At 35.6% G+C, this 18,071-nt stretch overlaps 1 protein-coding gene and 1 long non-coding RNA gene across 5 annotated transcripts in view; one reads left to right on the forward strand and one right to left on the reverse strand.

Annotated features, from left to right (window-relative positions):
* Nucleotides 1–18,071, forward strand: part of LOC114135025 (serine/arginine-rich splicing factor 3-like) — a 38,669-nt gene that overhangs the window by 1,932 nt on the left and 18,666 nt on the right. For 2 of the 4 annotated variants that reach the window (XM_028001928.1, XM_028001929.1), the window contains exons 1-3: nt 15,506–16,608; nt 16,689–16,775; nt 16,868–17,726. Coding sequence is in view for 1 of the 4 variants with exons in the window: in XM_028001930.1 (XP_027857731.1) it covers nt 12,786–12,792; nt 13,343–13,553; nt 13,824–13,958; nt 16,570–16,608; nt 16,689–16,775; nt 16,868–16,895 (507 nt within the window). In the remaining 3 variants the exon portion in view is untranslated. Of the gene's footprint in view, nt 1–9,744; nt 9,880–11,352; nt 11,509–12,745; nt 12,793–13,342; nt 13,554–13,823; nt 13,959–15,505; nt 16,609–16,688; nt 16,776–16,867; nt 17,727–18,071 lie in introns of those variants that run through there. The other 2 variants (XR_003593519.1, XM_028001930.1) reach the window with 2 other exon arrangements.
* Nucleotides 1,243–9,498, reverse strand: LOC114135031 (uncharacterized). Its single transcript, XR_003593520.1, has 3 exons — nt 9,323–9,498; nt 8,963–9,014; nt 1,243–8,788 (listed from the first exon to the last, which is right to left on the reverse strand). It is a non-coding gene; the product is annotated as an uncharacterized LOC114135031 (long non-coding RNA).

Raw genomic sequence — 18,071 nt, forward strand, 5'->3', positions numbered from 1 at the left:
ATTAATATTTATATGACTGCTGACATCACTTGTAGCTATGCAGTGCTGCAGATACTTAATGTACTAAAACAAACCATATTGTTGGTTACTATGAAAGAATGTTAAACTTTGATTTGTCTTTGGAGGAAAGCTTTCACTCAATTCATGCAATCAAGTAAATCTGTATTTTTTAGTATCTTCATTATTATAGAGGTAAAAGAATGTATCATGCATGTGAACCCAGTTATGAATCTGGATGTACTTTTATTTTATGTGCAGTTTCCTAATGCTTTTAACTTGTCTCCCTTATGATTAGACAACACTATAAACATATTCAAGCCTTGTTTAGATTTGTTCCCTTTCACAGTGTTGAGAAATTTAATGTTTAATATTTAATTACCTTGTTTTGCAAGTCAACCTTTAATCTATTTAAAAAAATCCTGCCACTGTTGTTAAATTACTTTTATAGGAACAACAAAAGAGATCCTGTTATTAAAATGTTCAAGTCATTCTCAAGCAGCCAAGTTGCAAGTACAGATTAATTCAATAAATTAGAATGTTATTGAAAAGTCAGGTGACAGATTAATTACACACAGATGGGTGTGTAAAGAAAACTTTTATTTCAGTTAATTATGATGATTCTCCAATTATGGTTAATGAAAACATGACATTTAAAATCAGAATATTACACCAGACCAATAAAAATACAAAAATGGTCATACAGAAATGTAGCCTTAATGACAAGTATGTGATTATATGTTTTAAATTTTTCAAAAAGTACTTGTAATCTGGAACAATTTGCCTAATCAGAATTTATTGAATATAGCTGTATGTGTAACTTACCAGACCAAAGTCAACATTTTGGCCTGGTAAGGTGATTGAACAACAAAGAAATGTAAATGTTCATAAAATTTTATAACTGTAGTGGTGAATAATTCACAGTATCAACAAAGCACACATAAGTAATGATTATAGTCAAACACAACACAGAGGTAATATCAATATTACCTGTTCATGATAGTTAGCTATAATGACAAAAAAAAAGTTTACTGTTCAGAGTCTATAGTTTTAAAAAATGTTAAAAGCAGTAAGTGATATAATCAAATTAACTTAGTAAAATAATTCATTATTTTCTGTGTTAAAGAGCATTTTTACCAAGACAGTTTCACAGTCAGTTGCATTAATTTGTGGCTTATGGAGTTGTAAAGATTATTAAGACCATTTCTAAACTGTGGAAGTGAGAGTTAACGTTGCCGTTTGTAGCTGATTTATGATTAATCAAAGAACTTAGTCTAATCTGAAATATTAACTTGTACTGGCATGGTGTCCTACGTGTTAGTAACAAAAAACACTTTGCCAAAAAAGTGGTGACCATGGGGTTATTTAATACATTTCCATTTTATTAATAAATAGCATTTTAATAAATGTGTTTTGACACACGCACATACACACTTATATATATATAAGTATATATAGGGGTGTGTGTGTGTGTGTCAAAACACATTTATTAAAATGTTATTTGTGTGTGCGTGTGTCAAAGGGTTTTATATATATATATATATATACGTATATACACAAGGCCACTAAAGTATTAAGGGTAAAATTATGTCTTTAAATCAAGTAGCAACATTTTGTGTAACAGTTTCTTAGTAAAAAATGATAGACAAACATTAAGGAATCTCCCCTGACACATAAATGTTCCTGCAGTTTCCTGGTAGTCTAATTTATAGTCTAAGCTGAGATGTTTATAGTACATTGAATCACCTGTAAATTCTGACAATTAAAGCACGCTCCTAGTGGGAACCTAGGTTATTAAACATAATCAAAATGTTTGTGAGTATGCATGCATAGTTGGTGTTATAAGCATGACCTAAAACTAGAAAAAATGTTTGGTGGTTTATGCAAAGGTATATTTGACACGTAGATGAGATAAAGTAAGAAAGGCTTCAACATGACTGTAGGTCAAGGTACTTTCCATGTTACTGATTCAGACACATTTTTTTTCATTCTGAGTCAAAGGGTTCTTTTTATATGTTATTTTTGTTTTTTGTTTGAAGCAATAACATGAAGTATTTGAAGTGTAAATAATCGTAATGGATAAAATTACTCCTGTTCTCTGGAAGCGCACCAATTAGGCCATGGGTGTTCATCTTGAGTCTTCAAGTGCCAGTGTCCTAACAGGTTCATTTCCACTGAGTGATACAACACTTGTTGGTGTGGTTCAGTATGCTACTTTACGGTCCAGTTGATTCAGAAGAGCGTTTCCACGAGGGGTGTACCTGTAAATCGATTTGCATAAGAAGCTCAGTTTTCATTTACTGTACTATGATTCAAAATCGATATAAAATATCCTAAAATTGGTTTTTAAAAATGAAACAAATCCACTTGTTGTCGGCCTCCTATATTTATGTGGAACGTATTAACATCACCATGCAACTGGTTTTGGAGCATACTCATGCACAGAGAGCACCAAAACCAAAAGCAAACCACAAAAATGAAAGAGGTTCAACCTGCCCCATTTTTGTTGAAGGCAAACATTTGGATTTGCTTAGTTTTTTACTTAAGTCTCAAGAAGACCAAACTTGACATAGATTTCATCGTCTGCAAAATGAATACTAAGGACTTTGGAAAAACTGCAAATGTACAAAGACAAACAATCGCGGCGACAAGGTACTCAACCAGTTGGACCCTCAGTGCAGGCACGGTTAAATCCAAACGCCAGTGTTGAGTCATATCAGTTTGACAACAAACGTGACGCACTTGTTCTTGTCAAACAGTGACTTTTTTATCTGTACCCAATCAATGAATTGTGTTGAGCTACCCCAGTAGCTCCACCCTAACCGTACCATACCATTATTCTATGAACCTACAACTGAAGGAGGACCAGGGATGAGGCAGTACAGATTGGTTGTACCGACTGGTTTTATCAGGGAAACAGACAAAATAGCATTTCAAACTGGTGGTGGAAAAGCTCTCCTGAATTGAACCACAAAGTAGCATATTAAACCAATCTGACCAGTGCCATCACGCTCAGTGGTAACAAGGCATTAGATGTGTCCATACTAAAACACAGCTGATTCAAATGGTCTAACTTCTTCCACAGCATGCCAAAGTTTTGCAGAGGCCTGCTGTTGAACCATTCTTTGATTTAGCTGAACCATAGACAGAGATAAAATATATATGATACAGGCCCCTTGTATCTCAGAGTTTAAATGGAAGAGAAAGGGTCAAGATATCAAAATCCATTATTTCAGTGATAAGATACTGAATCATTGTGTTCTTATAGAGTTGTTTTATATTAAACACTTTTGAGCCGCACTGATTGTCTCAAGGTTTTTCTCGGTTTTATTAGCAGCATATGCTGGTTAGCACACTAATCATTATACTGGTTAGTGTTTTTCTGGGTTTAATATAGGTTATAGGTTTCTGAACCTCTTATTCCAATTTCTCTTTCCTAAAGACTATGTCATATGAAAGAGAAAATATGTGCTGTAGGTTCTTTCATAAACCAATTGAAGAGCTACATGTTCATTGATACTTATTCAGTGTTAAAGTTCACCAAAGTACATGCTATTAGTTGCAGAACCAAAGAATTATTTTGAGTTTCTCCAAATGTAGTTATTTTTTGTGTCTGACCTTTCAGCGGTTTATCTCCAATCAGAACCATTCCAACAAAAATTGGTCATTTATAATCTTCGTGTATATTTCTGTACATTTCTGTAATAAATGACATTTCAAAGAAGTGACTACGTTCTCAGGAAAGCCTGATGTATTTTATGCAAAAACTATCTGTGATGTTTTTGCTTCTAAAATATAAGTAAGAATGCTTCTACTGCAGAGCAAGCTGTGTCTCATTTTCTCATTATTATTTTCACCATATATGTTCTTTACTTGTCTCCAGAGGTGAATAGCATACCCAAATGAAGAAACATCACTACAAATACATAACATAGTTGCAAAAAGATAAACGCATGAGAAATACCTTTTCAAAATATTTTTTTGTCAATATAAAACCTATGAAATTAACACTTATAGTAGATAATGACGGGGTAAAGTAAAGTACTTCCAGTGACAAATCTAGTGTTTACTGGGTCTTCTTGACCTTCAAATGGCACAACTGGTTCAGCAGATGGCTTTTGAACAACAAAGCTGGTGTAAAAATGAGAAGTCTCACTTCAACATATTCTGTAGGTGTGTATCTGAGTCTGGTGTATCTTTGGTTAAATCATGTTTGTTTTGTCATTCAGTGAAGTTGCTTATAATGGGTAGAGTATTCAGAAATTTTACTCAAGTAAGAGTACCAAATCTTAATTATATTACTCAAGCAAAAATTAATAGTACAGATTTCCCCCCCCCAAAAGTTACTGAATAAAAGTGTTATTACACTCTTTTTAGTGTTTCATCTTGTTGTTCAGCATTAGTCCTAATACTGTGGTCTTAAATGTGCTGATGAATAATTTTAACATTTGTAGAATGTGTGGTGTGAGAAATGAGTTGTGCAATTGTTGAATTTTATTATGTAGATCTCATGTAGGTCAATTGTAATACTTTAGTTTTATCTTGTCACGACATGCATAGAGAAATATGTATTAATTTAAATAGTTGTGTTTTAAAACAAATCATAAAAGTGGATTTATTTGGCCCAAATCTCTTACAACAGCTGTAGTACAATTTCGTAAATGTAATAAAATAATGAAGTACAGTATATCTAATTTCCAAGAGTTTTCTGTTTTTAAAATCAATGTGAGGAACCACTGTTTTCACTCAGACTCTGTAGCTTTATTATTTCTCCTCGTAGAGAGTTTCAGTAAAAACTATTTTGATATTGTTTTACTTAATGCTCGTAACAATGTTTTTGATAACTTGTACTAAGCAGATATTTTAAATAAAGTTGTGTGAAATATAAAACATTTTTCTTTTGGTAATGCTGTGATGCTTTTGTGTTTTTAATGATTCTGGTGTTTGTGTGTCAATACTAACTTTTTTTATTTATTTATTTTACAATAAAATGCCTTACAAAAGACAATAGAGTATGGTTAGACTCATTTTTGTGAACATATCTTTATCAAGAAGTGAATCAGAAATTCTCCTTAAAGGTATGAAATGGGAACTTTGAACAGTTTAGAGCCTATTTCCGGTTGATGAATCTTGAAGCCAGGTGTCACTGTTGACGACACGACCCGCTGACAACAGGGAGCTATTGGGAAGAACATTATGATCCTGTTAATTACAAAGGTGATATAACGCATGTCAACCTGATTCTGCAAACCCACAGGGATGTTGTCAACTAGCTGAGTAATCCTCCGACCATCTGGTTAACAGAAGAAAGCAGCTTTCACACTCACTTGTTTTAGAACATTTTGTTAAAAAAAGGAAAAAAATAGCACAGAAACAGAACTGCTATGGCCCTGTGATCTAGAAAAACAACCACAACCTCCTCACTTATCATCACCTCTTTGCAGCTATTAAAAATAGATGCACGCTTAATTAGAAGCAAAATTCTGAAGACAGTGAACTGCTGAGTTGAGTTCAGGCAAATGAGTTCTGCCCTAACTCTTGACCTGCTCTGCCCCAGTAGCTTTGTTGGCACTGACCTCGGTCTTACTATTTAAGAGGAGGTCAAATAAACTTTTGTGACCTGAGTCAGACTGTCACGCCTGGTTAGATTTCAAAAGAAACACATGGCTTGAAATGTTGTTTTTCCTTCCTGGAGCACTGAGGGGATCTTGTTTCTGATCTAGTGAAGACCATAAGCATGGAAGGACACGGGCAAAGTAAATTATGACCGATTAAATTAGCGTCTTTTTTATTTACACACAACATATAACTATAAATTTATGCCTTACTTGTGGCTTTTTAGACTCTATTTTTCTGTGTATATGTTTGCAGATCTTCATAAATAAGCAATGTCACTTTACTGAAATTACAATTGCTTGACACATTTGCCAAGTATTGTACAAGGTCCTGAAATCTAACAGGCGGTGTGCAAGCATACGTGTGTCTGAATGAGTGCCTTGCTGTAACCAGAAGCACGAGGGTAAGTTCATTCAGGGATAGAGGCTGTGCACAGTCATCAGGAAGTGAAACAGAACAGAATGTGCTGTACTAATCTGATTGAAAAACACTGCCCTGAGTGGATGTATGAAAAAAAAGATGTTTTATTTAAACAGCGACAAGGAGACCCCATGGCAGCGGGAGGATCTGTGTAAGAAAATAAATTGAGTCTAAACTCCTCTCTTTTTTTGGTGATATGAAAGCTAAAAAGGTGGACAGAGTGTCTGAGGAGCAGCACGCTCTGACTGAAATAAAGCTGAGCAGCATAATGCTCTTTGTTTGTGTTCCAGGCGTCCATGTTACGTACATGGGAGTAATCTCCCAAGCGATTCCTTTCATCCCTGAACTTTTGCCCCCAGAAAAGAGAGCTTGTTATGGCTGTCTTCCAAGAATCCGAAATAGATAACTGAGAAAATGTTGAAAACAAATTAAAGGGGACGGGGGACACATTTTTCATCTCAACTTAAAGCTAATATAGCTGTGGTTTATAGGTTTGCTTTCATTCTATTTTCTCAGACTATGCAACAGAAGATATTCTAAGATGTATGATGTGTTTAGTTTTTATGACAGCAATACTCTAGCATTTTTTTTATGAAATAATATTTTGTTTAGAAAATTACAAAATTCTTCAATCAATTTAATGCCTGAAGATGACACCCAACATTTGAGTTTAAGACAAAAACAAAACATCTTCACAAAAGTTTGCAAGCCAGTTAACAGCTGCTTAACATTTTGTCACATTATAAAAACAAACTTTATTTCATTTTAATTGTTTGACATACACCACAAAATTTCCAAGTAACAGTGGAATGGAAGGAAAACATGCACATGGTTTTAATTTTTTTACCTAAACAAAATTAGGAAAATGTAGTGTGCTTTTTGTATTCAGCCCTATTTATCTTGATACACCCAAACAAAATGAACAGTTGCAGGGCTCAGAAGTTTTGTTGGAAAACATTAGTGAACAAAATCTGTACCCCATTTTAAAGACCAGTGAACAGAGCAGACAGGTGAGGGGTTGTGGAGAAGTTAACGCCAGATTAGGTAGGAAAGGAGCTTTAAACATCTTACCCAGCACTGCTTAATCCATCATCCAAAAAGTGGAAAATGACAGAGCTGTAAACCTACAAAGACATGGCTGGGCAAGAAGAGCATTAATCAGAGAAGCAGCCTAGAGGCTCTTGATAATGAATAAACAAATCTTCGATAGGACAACTATTAGTCATGCATTTGTGGGAGTGTAGCAGGAACAATCAATTGCTGAGCGGCAGTCATACGAGGTACCATTTTCTGCTTGCCACAAGCCATCTAGGGAACACAACAAAGGTGCTCTGGTTAAATGAGAACAAGTTTAATTATCTGCCATACCCCACATCAACCTGAATACACTGTCTCCATGGTGAAACATGGTAGTGGCACCATCATTCTATGGGGACAGTGTTCTTCAGCAGGAACGGTGAAGCTATTCAGAGAGGAATCAAGCGAATGAATTAGGTAGATGTACAAAGCTGATAGAAACATACCCAAAATACCTGCAGCTATAATGGCAGTTATAATTGCGTCTGTAATTTACAACACAATTGATGACTCAGGATGGCTAAATGTAAATGCACTCCACTCTTTTAGGATTCTTATTTTATAGGTTTGCCATAAAATGTGACATTTCTCCACAAGACTGCACCAAGGCTCCTGGTTGTACTATGAAAAATTGTGTAAAAAAGTTACGAATACTTTTGCAAGAAATGTTTTACTGATACGTCATCTTCATTAAATGGTGTTTTACGTTTTCCTACTGGGGAGAAAGTTTTTCATTTGTTTCCAAATAACTGAATTTTAATGTGTACACATAAAGCTTAGAAAAAAACATATGGTCTGTCTGAATATGCCTAGATATTTTATAAAGAGAGATGATTTATTTCAACCTCTGTTTAGAAAAATCAGAAAGCAAGAAAAAAAACATGCTGTTCTACTTGGAGTCCAGGACAGCCTGATCCCGTTTTAGCACCTCACATTTCCTGATGTCACACAAATTGCCTGTATTTTTTGATTAAGTGCTGTAAGCATCCATGGTGCAACTGCAGTATAAGCTTTACAGGGCAGTACAGTTAGGGTATATCAAGATTTCTATCTGTATTTAGCCTGCTGAGATGTTTATGCTATGGACTATTTGATAGGAGCGTCTGTCGGCTTAATACAATTTACTAGAAACCTCCAAGAAATACAGCTATATATAGCTTTGTAGACGTGTAAACTGAAAACTGACTGTATGTCCTCATGCTCAGTTCATAACACATGACACATTTCCTTATTTGGAGTAATAACAGGGCTTTATTGTCATTTCCTCATCTTCTCACTATCACTGGTAATATAAAACGTAGCTTACAGTGTGTCAGGACTTTAGTTAGAAGGAAATTGCTTGATAAATAATTTGAACAATGATTTGTCCCAAAAAATCAAGTTGAAAACAATCACTGAACACATCAGATGTTTGGTTTCGAGCAAATAAGAGCTTTACTCAGGTTTCCTCTATCATGATGACGCTGAACTCATCTTTCTTTGCCGTGTGTTTTTCTTTTCCATGTGAGGATTGAGGTGTCACCGTAGATCTATCGTCACAGATCTGCAAAAACGTCGGTTGCTCTCTCCTTCCACTGTGTCGCACTTTTTCATGAAGGTGCCTTTGAACAGGAAGCGTGAAAACCGTTTCTGCCCGCCCACCTGCACCCTTCCAAGGGGTCGTTGGTTGTGTTTTGTCCTGTTGAGCAATAACGCAGTGTGTTAACTTACCGCTGTTCTTATGTAATCACTAAAACCCTGGCAGATGTTTTCCGTGTTATATCATTTTAGGGTCAACTTGACTGTCAGGAGTTTAACCCGTGAGTTTAAAAGCCTAACTATATTAACAGATCAAACCATTAAGATTAAATACCTGGTATGTAGAAATTGATCCTTCCTGCTGATAACTCTTTGATGTACTTAAACTACAAGCAGAAACACATTTTAAAAAATTACATTTTAAGTATTAGTTGCGAATAAATAACATTCATTCATATATTCCAAACAGTTCTGAGGCCCAGTTGATTTAAAAAGTCTACACACCCCTGCTATTAATGTACTATTTTGTGGTGGAAAAACAAATAAAAACCAAGGTAGATTCTTTCAGAACTCTTTTTACCTGGCTTATTCTACTGAAAAATAAGTTTTGCTTTGTAAATTTTTATTTATTTTAATGCCCATAAAAAAACAGTGTCAAAACAGTGACCTACGTTCACAACACTCAAATACTTACCAAGGACATTTTAGAAAGCAGAGCCTGACTGGGTTTCAAGTCAGGTGGTTGGGCAGGCACCTGACCTGAGGTTGAATGAAGCCCTAAGTTCAATTTCATTTGAAGACCCACTTTCAGGCAAACCCACTGCAATTATTACACGCTTGTAAGAGTTGAAAAATTTGCTTACGCCTCGGGCATGTTGTCAGTTCATCCGGTATGTGGGGCACACATGTGATGGTAGCCTGATATCAGAACCAATGAATAAGTGGGGCCATCCATGCATGTCACCCTGCACTATGTTAAAGAGTAAGTTCAACAAGCCAGACCATTGCACAATATAACCACCCAGCTTCTCGTCTCCCAAAAATGGCACCACCATCAGTCTCCGTCAAGCGCTGGTAATCCTATCGAATATCTCAACAGGACATCTTTTTTTGCAGGATCACCTTCGCTCACTGGTCTGGGGAACTCTAGGATACTTCTGCTGCTGGCTGCTGATGTATTTTTGACAACATGGTACCAGATGACACAACATGTGACTGCCCTCACGTACAAGTCCTTATGCCACAACTCAGGTCTGTTAGTGTTTATTATGGATATAACACCTCCTTGCAAACTGAGTAACTTACCCAGCAGTCACTTGTCAACATGTTTACCATATTATGTTAAAACCAGATCATTTGTTCAGGTAGCTTAACTTTTTTTTGGTTAGTAAAAGCAATATGGCTCTCTGCCCAGGGCTGCACAAAAAGCTGCCACCTGACCTGAACGAGTTCTCTATTCCTTTATAATTTGTCGGGTTGTGGGAATGGGCGCCTCCCTGTGGTGTGCGCACTCTATGAAGACGATGGCATGCAGTGAGTACTGCCAGCTAATAAAGTGGAAGTTGATGGTTTGAGGCTTATAATTTGGGCTGAAGTAAAAGGACTAGTTGTTATTTTTTTAGGAATACAGCCAACACTTTATTACATCTAATTTAAAGAAGTACATAAGACAGCTGTAGAAAACACAGATGTAAGTTGCATAAATCTACACACAAATTGAGATTTTTAAAAACTTTTTATTTGTGACCAAAATGAACTTTCTTGGCTTTAGGGTCACCTTACTTAAGGAAAGCATAAAAAGGGCACAATATCAGCCTATTAAGCATTTACTGGATCATTCATCAGATATTTTAAAACAGTTTATGGTTTGCAAAAACTCTGTTTGAAAAAATGAAATTGTTGGTGTTCTCAAACATGTTGAATTTAATGAAGACATTTAGCCAACAGTTATGGTTATAATTCTGACAGTTATAAAGTTTTATATAGTTGGGTTTTTAAAAAAAATATTATTTGTTTTCTCTTTGTGTCTTTAGCTTGCAATTTTGCTCTTCATGGGGAGAAATTTGTGAAGTAACACACTGCGGTACAGTCTGACTTTTCTACTGTGCTTTCAAATGTCAGTTTGACACTGAAGAAAAAGAGATGAGTTAAGCAGGAAAAGGCAGATCTCATTTTTTACAAGACACAGTGTACTGCCAAATGTGTTAGAGAAGAAAGTTTTCACAAGGTGTTCTGGTGACAGTTTCTCATAAAGCATTGCTTTCAAACATAGAAAATGTTACAAAGCCCTAATTTAGAAAGTTCTTTAACTCATTTACAGTGAGCCAACCTTTAGCTGTTGATGACTATCTTTAATTTAGTCATGCACTTTACAGGATAAATTAAATCTTAATAATAATCTGAATATCTTCTCCTTCCCTGGCTTTTACTTTGTCTGGGCATCATTCACCAAATAGTGGAATTCTTCTGGCAGATGGTTGAACTAGATTTTATTTGTAATAGTAAAGGGGGTTGAATATGGATGCATATTATACTTTCCAAATTTTCATTTGTAACATTTTAGGAGAATTATAAATTTTATATGATACGTTGTCTTGCTCTATCACATTAAATCACAATGAAATATATTTATTTTTTTATATGAAAAAAAAAATCAAGGGATGTGAAGCCGTTTTGAAAGGCACTGTGGGATTTTTCACAGTTGAACGGTAGGTGGCAGTATACTTATTTGCTGTACATGCACCAATCACGCAGAGAAGAAGCGGAGCTGGCTGTTCTGCGGCGCTGCTCCTGCTAACAGGCTAATAGCAGCCTCTTGTTGTAAAGGGGTGGTGATAAATCCGCAGTTAATATTTTCTGACCTTTTAGTTGAATAAAAAGGTAAGTTATTATTTTTCCCATCCTCTTGTTTATCTCCACAATGTTTCATAGAACATTGTTTGGACCCTTCAATGGGTCATGGTAATTATATTCGTCTCACTGTGACAAATGCTAATGTGGAGTTAGCTCTTAGCATAGCCTTGAAATAGTGGGTTTTTGGAAATTCCGATGTGGGTGTTTTGATTATTTAAATTTTAAAAGCATTGTCGTTTTAAAGGAGCGTTTAAACTTTGTATTTTAAATCTCATGGTTTGATTCTGAGTGTTTATGAACGCACACGCTCATTAAGGTGAGTTGCTTCATTCATTCTGCTTGCACTTGTGCAACTAACGTTATCTTCGATAAAGATTTTGGTTTGGATATTTTAGCTGAATAAATTGATTGTTTGAAAACCCAGACCTGCATCAGCTAAACATTCTAAACGAGACGCGAATGAAAGGATATAAAATATTTATTTATGAACAACAATTTAAGACTTCGAAGACATGCTAAATTCTGTTTGAGTAACATAAACCCCTCCAATTCAATGTATAATCAGTAAAGGTCGAAATAAAATTATGCATCGTTTGGGAAAAAAAAAGGGACAAAACACTGTTTATTACCACAGACCTTTCGATGAATTGTAATAAATAAATAAAAATGAACTTTTCCAGAAAAATCAGTTATTTTTCTATAATAAAAATTCCCAAACATTGGATGCATTTTTCTAAGTGGAGAAACAACCTAAAGAAAATTTAAGTGTATATAAAATGACAGAATATTTAAACGTCAGATTTTTCCCCCCCTATTTTCAGTTTGATTAGTATTTGCTGGGATAAGTAAGTAAGTAAGTGATTTTTAATCTGTGATCAATTGCAGTGCTGTTAGCTGAAACTGATTATGCACAGGAATATTTTGATTTGTAGTAGAGACACTAGTGGTTGTTTTTCTCTAAGTCAAGGAGCTTGATTTCTAGGTTTGCCCCAGACATTGAAAAACATTTTGTCACCCTTAATCTGCTCCTGGATAGCAGATTTTTGTTTGCTTTTGTTTTGTTATTTTATTATGATGCTTAGATAAGGTTAAAGGAACAACAAGGTTAAAGGCTTTGTTTCTTTAACCTTCATGATAGTGAAGGAGACTGCCCTCCTTCACTATCATGTTGAATGTGTTATATGTTTTAATTTTATCTCCTGCAATTGAAGCAAATGTAGTTAATAAACCTCCAGTGTGAAATTAACTATTTCTTTCTTTTCAGAATCATCTTGTTATAGGGCACTAACAAGCTGGTTGTTGACATGGGAGGTATGATATTTATTTGTTTTCAGTTTTCATATTTTAAAATGATCTTTTTTTCTGGAAAAAAAAATTCTTTGGCATGTTATCTTTCAATTTAAGCAGTCTTGCTGTTATCAGGGTATCATTTTAATATAATCCACCTTTTTCGACTGTTTGTTTTAATGTGAAAATTATTTTAAAAAAATAGTTCTGGCAGAATTTCTGTGTCATGTAAGTTGGTTTGTATTGCAAGGAAGAAAAAATTAATTATTGAAATTATAACAAAATTTGTGAACGTTCTATAATATCAATAATATGTTTTCAGAATAGATAAAGGCATTTTTTTGTTTTATGTCCGTTGTGATCTAGCGTTGTGATTTTACTTTTGCGTCTTACTTTTGACACGTTTCATGCTTGAATGTGACACACACACACTAAACCTAGTTACTAATTATAAATCTGCCTTTTGAAATCAAATACTAAAACACCCGTTTCAGTATTTGAATTCTTCCGTTAAATTAAATCCTAAAGATGAAACAGACTTTGTTAAATTATATTCTCTCTCTGTTTCTTTCAGATCCCGCTTTTCATCGAGACTGTCCTCTTGACTGCAAGGTTTATGTGGGAAATCTAGGAAACAATGGGAATAAGACAGAATTAGAACGAGCTTTTGGGTATTACGGTCCGTTAAGAAGTGTTTGGGTGGCCAGGAATCCTCCAGGTTTTGCTTTTGTAGAGTTTGAAGATCCTAGAGATGCATCTGATGCTGTAAGAGAACTGGATGGCAGGTAATGTCCAGTGTTGTGAATGCTCACCCCTGTGGGGAAAACATGAAGCCAAAGTGTTAATAAAACACCAATAATTTTTTAACCTGTTTTGAATATTGAACCCCTTTCCCTAGCCCTCATTCTATCCATGAATTATGCAAACAGGAAATGCATCTACCATCATTATGACAAAACATTGCCAAACATAATTTTTAACCAATATAATCTCCAGTCAAAAATCTCCTGGATTCAAATGGATAAAGAAATGTGCGTCTTACTCATTCTGTGTAGAACCATGTGTGGCTGCCGTGTGCGTGTTGAGCTGTCGACTGGGGAGAAGCGCTCGAGGAGCCGCGGCCCTCCTCCTTCGTGGAGCAGACGTCCACGAGATGATTTTAGGAGACGTAGTCCTCCAGTCAGACGCAGGTATGCATTTTAATTTTAAACTTTTTTTTTTCTTTTCACTTGCACATCTTAAACGTAAACTTGGCTCACCTCAATTCCTTCGGGAGAACCAGTTTAAAACTCCTAAATCTTTGTTTTGGAAACAATTATCCCATAAAATGTGGCTCACCTCAAGGTTAATTCTTGAAAAAAGAGAAGAAAAAAACAAACCTAAGTTCTCAAGGTCACATTATTAACACAAAACAAGTCCTAGCATTTCTATGAGCATAAAGGCTCTATATTGTAATTTGTATTAAGTCATAAGTCTGTGGCCATTTTCACAAGTATTTTTGTTATTCATTTAAAAGTGTTATAAAACCTACACAGTGGTTATAAATCCAGATTGGCTCTGAAGAAGAGGGTCTGTTTTGTGTTGTTCATTTCGACTGTCTAGTGCAGGTTGAGCCTTTTGCCTTAGAGGCTTTATGGAAACAGGTCTTTGTCTAACGTATTTAGTGCCTTGCAAAAGTACTCAAACCTGCTGAACTTTTTTCACATTAATGCAACAGTCCAGGTTGTTTTTTTTTGTTATTTTTTTGGGGCGTGGGAGGTTGGGTTTTTATTTTTAGGGTATGCAGTGGCTTTCCACAGTTTTGTGGAAGTGACTGCAGTTGAGTCAGATTGCAGATGCAGATCTTTTTGTGTAAGGAAATTTTCCAGTCTTAGGACCCAATTGAATTTAGGTCATTGCTTTGACTCAAATCTAAAGTCCTGCCACCACCTTGGTTGTGCTGTGTTGGCCTTTTACCATGCTGTAGGTCATAAAGTTCAGTTTTGATATTGTCTGACCAGAGAACCTTCTCCAAAATGTTTGCTATGTTAAAAGGGACCATTTGACTCAAACTACAAACTGGATTTTTTATACATTTCTTCCAACAGGTTTAGAAGCTTTTGTCGCTCTGACTGCAACTTCTATGCCTGTTGCTTCCAGTCATATTCAAAACTGAAGAATTCTTTTGGGTTAGAGGTGAAAAGTCTCCAGGAAACAACAGAAGTCCCGTTGCTTTTTCTTAAGTACTTAGGATGGTCATGTCATGACTGAGAATCTTCACCAGCATAGTTAGAGTATGTGAATACTTTTGCAAGGTGCTGTAACTAGATGTTAAAGGCACTTAACCTTTCCACAGGTTAAATACCTGAAGTTGCTCTGTTGCAACCTCTTCTGGTCAACACTTTGATCACTCAGGTTTTCACTTTTAAATGTTTAGTGATCATGGCCATGTTTACAGATTTATTGTACAGATTCTGAATCACATTTGCTCAAAAATATAAATTTGAAAGCAATTTTTATGAGTGGACAATTTGCATTGAAGTTCAGTAAGTATTATTTAGGTGTCTGGTAGACCATTTTTACTGTATGGGGTGTTTTATTACTTTTATCAAACTTTTTTTTTTTAACCCATAATTTTAAAATAAGTTTCTGAAGGTGTAATTTCTTTTATTTTTTTCTGAGTTCAGTTTCCATATATTAATAAAACTGAACCCCATTGCAGAGTCACCACCACGCTTCTCACCATCTGAGTCAGGCAACTAGTCTTCTTTCAGCATCATGTGACGGCTGACCAGCGAGCCTGGTGTTGTCACATGACCCAGGCGCCACCGCCAGTCATCAGGTCCCACCAACCTTTTGGTTCCTGAGCATGCAGTTCCCAGCATCCTTCTCTACTTCCTCCGACCTTTATCCAATCAACAGCGGTCCGCTTCAAATTATCAACCAATCAGCGTCTTTACACTTTCTAGTCTCCACACATCTGCTGTATCAACGGGAACAGCCGTTGGGTTACATCAGTCTCTAATCTTCAACCCCACTCCCCCTCAAAATAAAGCAGGAAAAATCTACAACTACTCACTGCCCCCTTCCAACCAGCCACCAAGCAACTTCATATCTGCAACATTTGCATCATGTGGCAATTCCTGTCTGCAATTCGACCTCCCTCACCATCAGTCTGGCTTCCTTGCTTCATTTCTATGTTGTCCAAACCCCCCAAAATAGTAAGTTGCTTTTATCCTGCTCTTTGTAGTTTTTTTTTAATAAATTTTTTTTAATCTAGCTTTTAAAACTGGTTGACAATTATGTTTCATGAGTTGTATTCTGTAGAGGAAACTCAGTGGAAAGCTTAAAGCGCAACTGGCTGGACCAAAAGTCTTTAAACTTTCTCTTGCAAAAATTGCTGGGTGTATATTAAAGGCTCGACATCAAGGCATCTTGAGTTGGATCTGCTTTGCTAAACTGAAGCCTTTTTCACTTGAGATTTTATCTGTTTCAGCCTCATAACCTTTGCACACATTAATATTACAATCAGGAAATCCACTAATGACAAACCTGTTTACCAAAAGCAAGCCTTTATTTCGAGCCCTGAAATCTGACTCCATGATTGGTGCTCTTTGGACAAATTGTCAATTGAATGAGCTGGTCTTGCTGCAGTTCATAAATGCAGCTTATCTTCTTAACAAATGAAGAGTAACGTGTAATCACATTTCCATATATACCATGGCTCTTGGGGAGCCATTACCCAAAGGGTTCATTATTGACATGAAACATAGTTACTCTTTCCTAACTTGGTTTCAATATTTTTAATAATGCACACCTTAGATCACCGAAGAGGAGGAGCCTGAGCCGCAGTCGTAGCAGGTAAGATTAAGAATCATTGCATTTCAAATTGCTGTACTAATCTGTGGGGAATGCCAATTTTTTTTCTTCTTGACTTTCAGGTCTCTGTCAAGAGACAGACGCAGATATCGGTCTCTGTCCAGAGATAAGAATCGTAAGCGTTCACGATCCTTTTCCCGATCAAGGAGGTAGAGCCCATGCCAAAACATCAAATTTATATTGAACTTAAGCTTCTTGTTATTATTAATGCAAATAGTTTACCGGTTGATTCGTTTTACAGTCGTTCCAGGTCTCATGAAAGGAAGTGAAGGTCCTGGATTGCTCTGCAAGATCATACAAAGATTGTGAAGAGGAAAGTTTTTATAGTGCCACTTTTCTTTCTTAGATTTTGTTTGAAACTTTAAAGCACCCTGTGCTGCTTGCCATCTTATGGCTCGTTATATCCGTTAAAAGTACAAGAAAAGACGGGATGTTTTTCATTTTGTTAGCTGTCGAGACAAATTTTTTTTCCTTTTTTAAAGGTCTCTTTTTTTTGGAGGGTATAAATATTCACATGGAAGAATTTGTCTCGTCCTGCATGTTTTGAAACTAAATACTGCCTTTACTTTAGCAGAAGACATTTTTAACTGTTAAAATAAATTCTTGTGATTTTTGTTTTATTCATGGCTGTTTCTACTTTTATGGGGTCACTGTGAGATGCAGGGACTTAACAGATACTGGTGCTGTTATTAGGAGGATGTCCCTTAAACACAACCTATAATTCTGTATTTTACCTACTGTATGTTCGTCACAAAAGACGGTATTTACTCTGATTATCTTGACTCTCAACTTCAACAATTTGTGACAATGCAGTTAAACAACTTGTTCAATAAATGTTTTTTCCAAGCTGACAAGTCAGTTTATTTTTTTTATATAATTGTGTTAATTTCATCCAAATGAATCAGTTTAGACTGAAAATGGAAAAAATATACTTTATTCATGCAGGAAGTTAACTGTCAATGATTAAGACTGCAAGTATAGCCCACACAGGAAACTGTCAAACAGCTTTAGTTAGGAAACACCCCCTTCTTCTCCTATTGAGCAGATGAGTTGACATTACGAGTTAGTTTATGAGTCTACAGATGTGCTAGATTTTGGAGGTAAGAAAAGTAATTTTGTTTGTAAATCTTCACAAATTAACTAAATGTCAATTGCTAGACTTGTTCACTTTATTGTTGCTGCAGTTTGTGTGTTCCAGGTGCTTTATATGAACTTTTTGTTTATGTTGTATTAAATTTGCCAAGTTTCTGAACTTCACCTGGTATATTTTCAAGAAACGATCGCTCCATAAGTTTTCTCTGCTTGTATAGCGTGATTTCCTTAATGCGTTGCACAACCTTTTCTGCTTCAGGCACATTTTCTTTTTAAGTGAGGTCAATTCAGAGCAACAAGGAGATAAAATATTTTATTTTGAGTGTCAAAGACTGAATGTTTGTAGCTTAAAA

This window comes from Xiphophorus couchianus, chromosome 20 (assembly GCF_001444195.1).
Source record: "Xiphophorus couchianus chromosome 20, X_couchianus-1.0, whole genome shotgun sequence".
NCBI classification, from domain to species: Eukaryota; Metazoa; Chordata; class Actinopteri; order Cyprinodontiformes; family Poeciliidae; genus Xiphophorus; species Xiphophorus couchianus.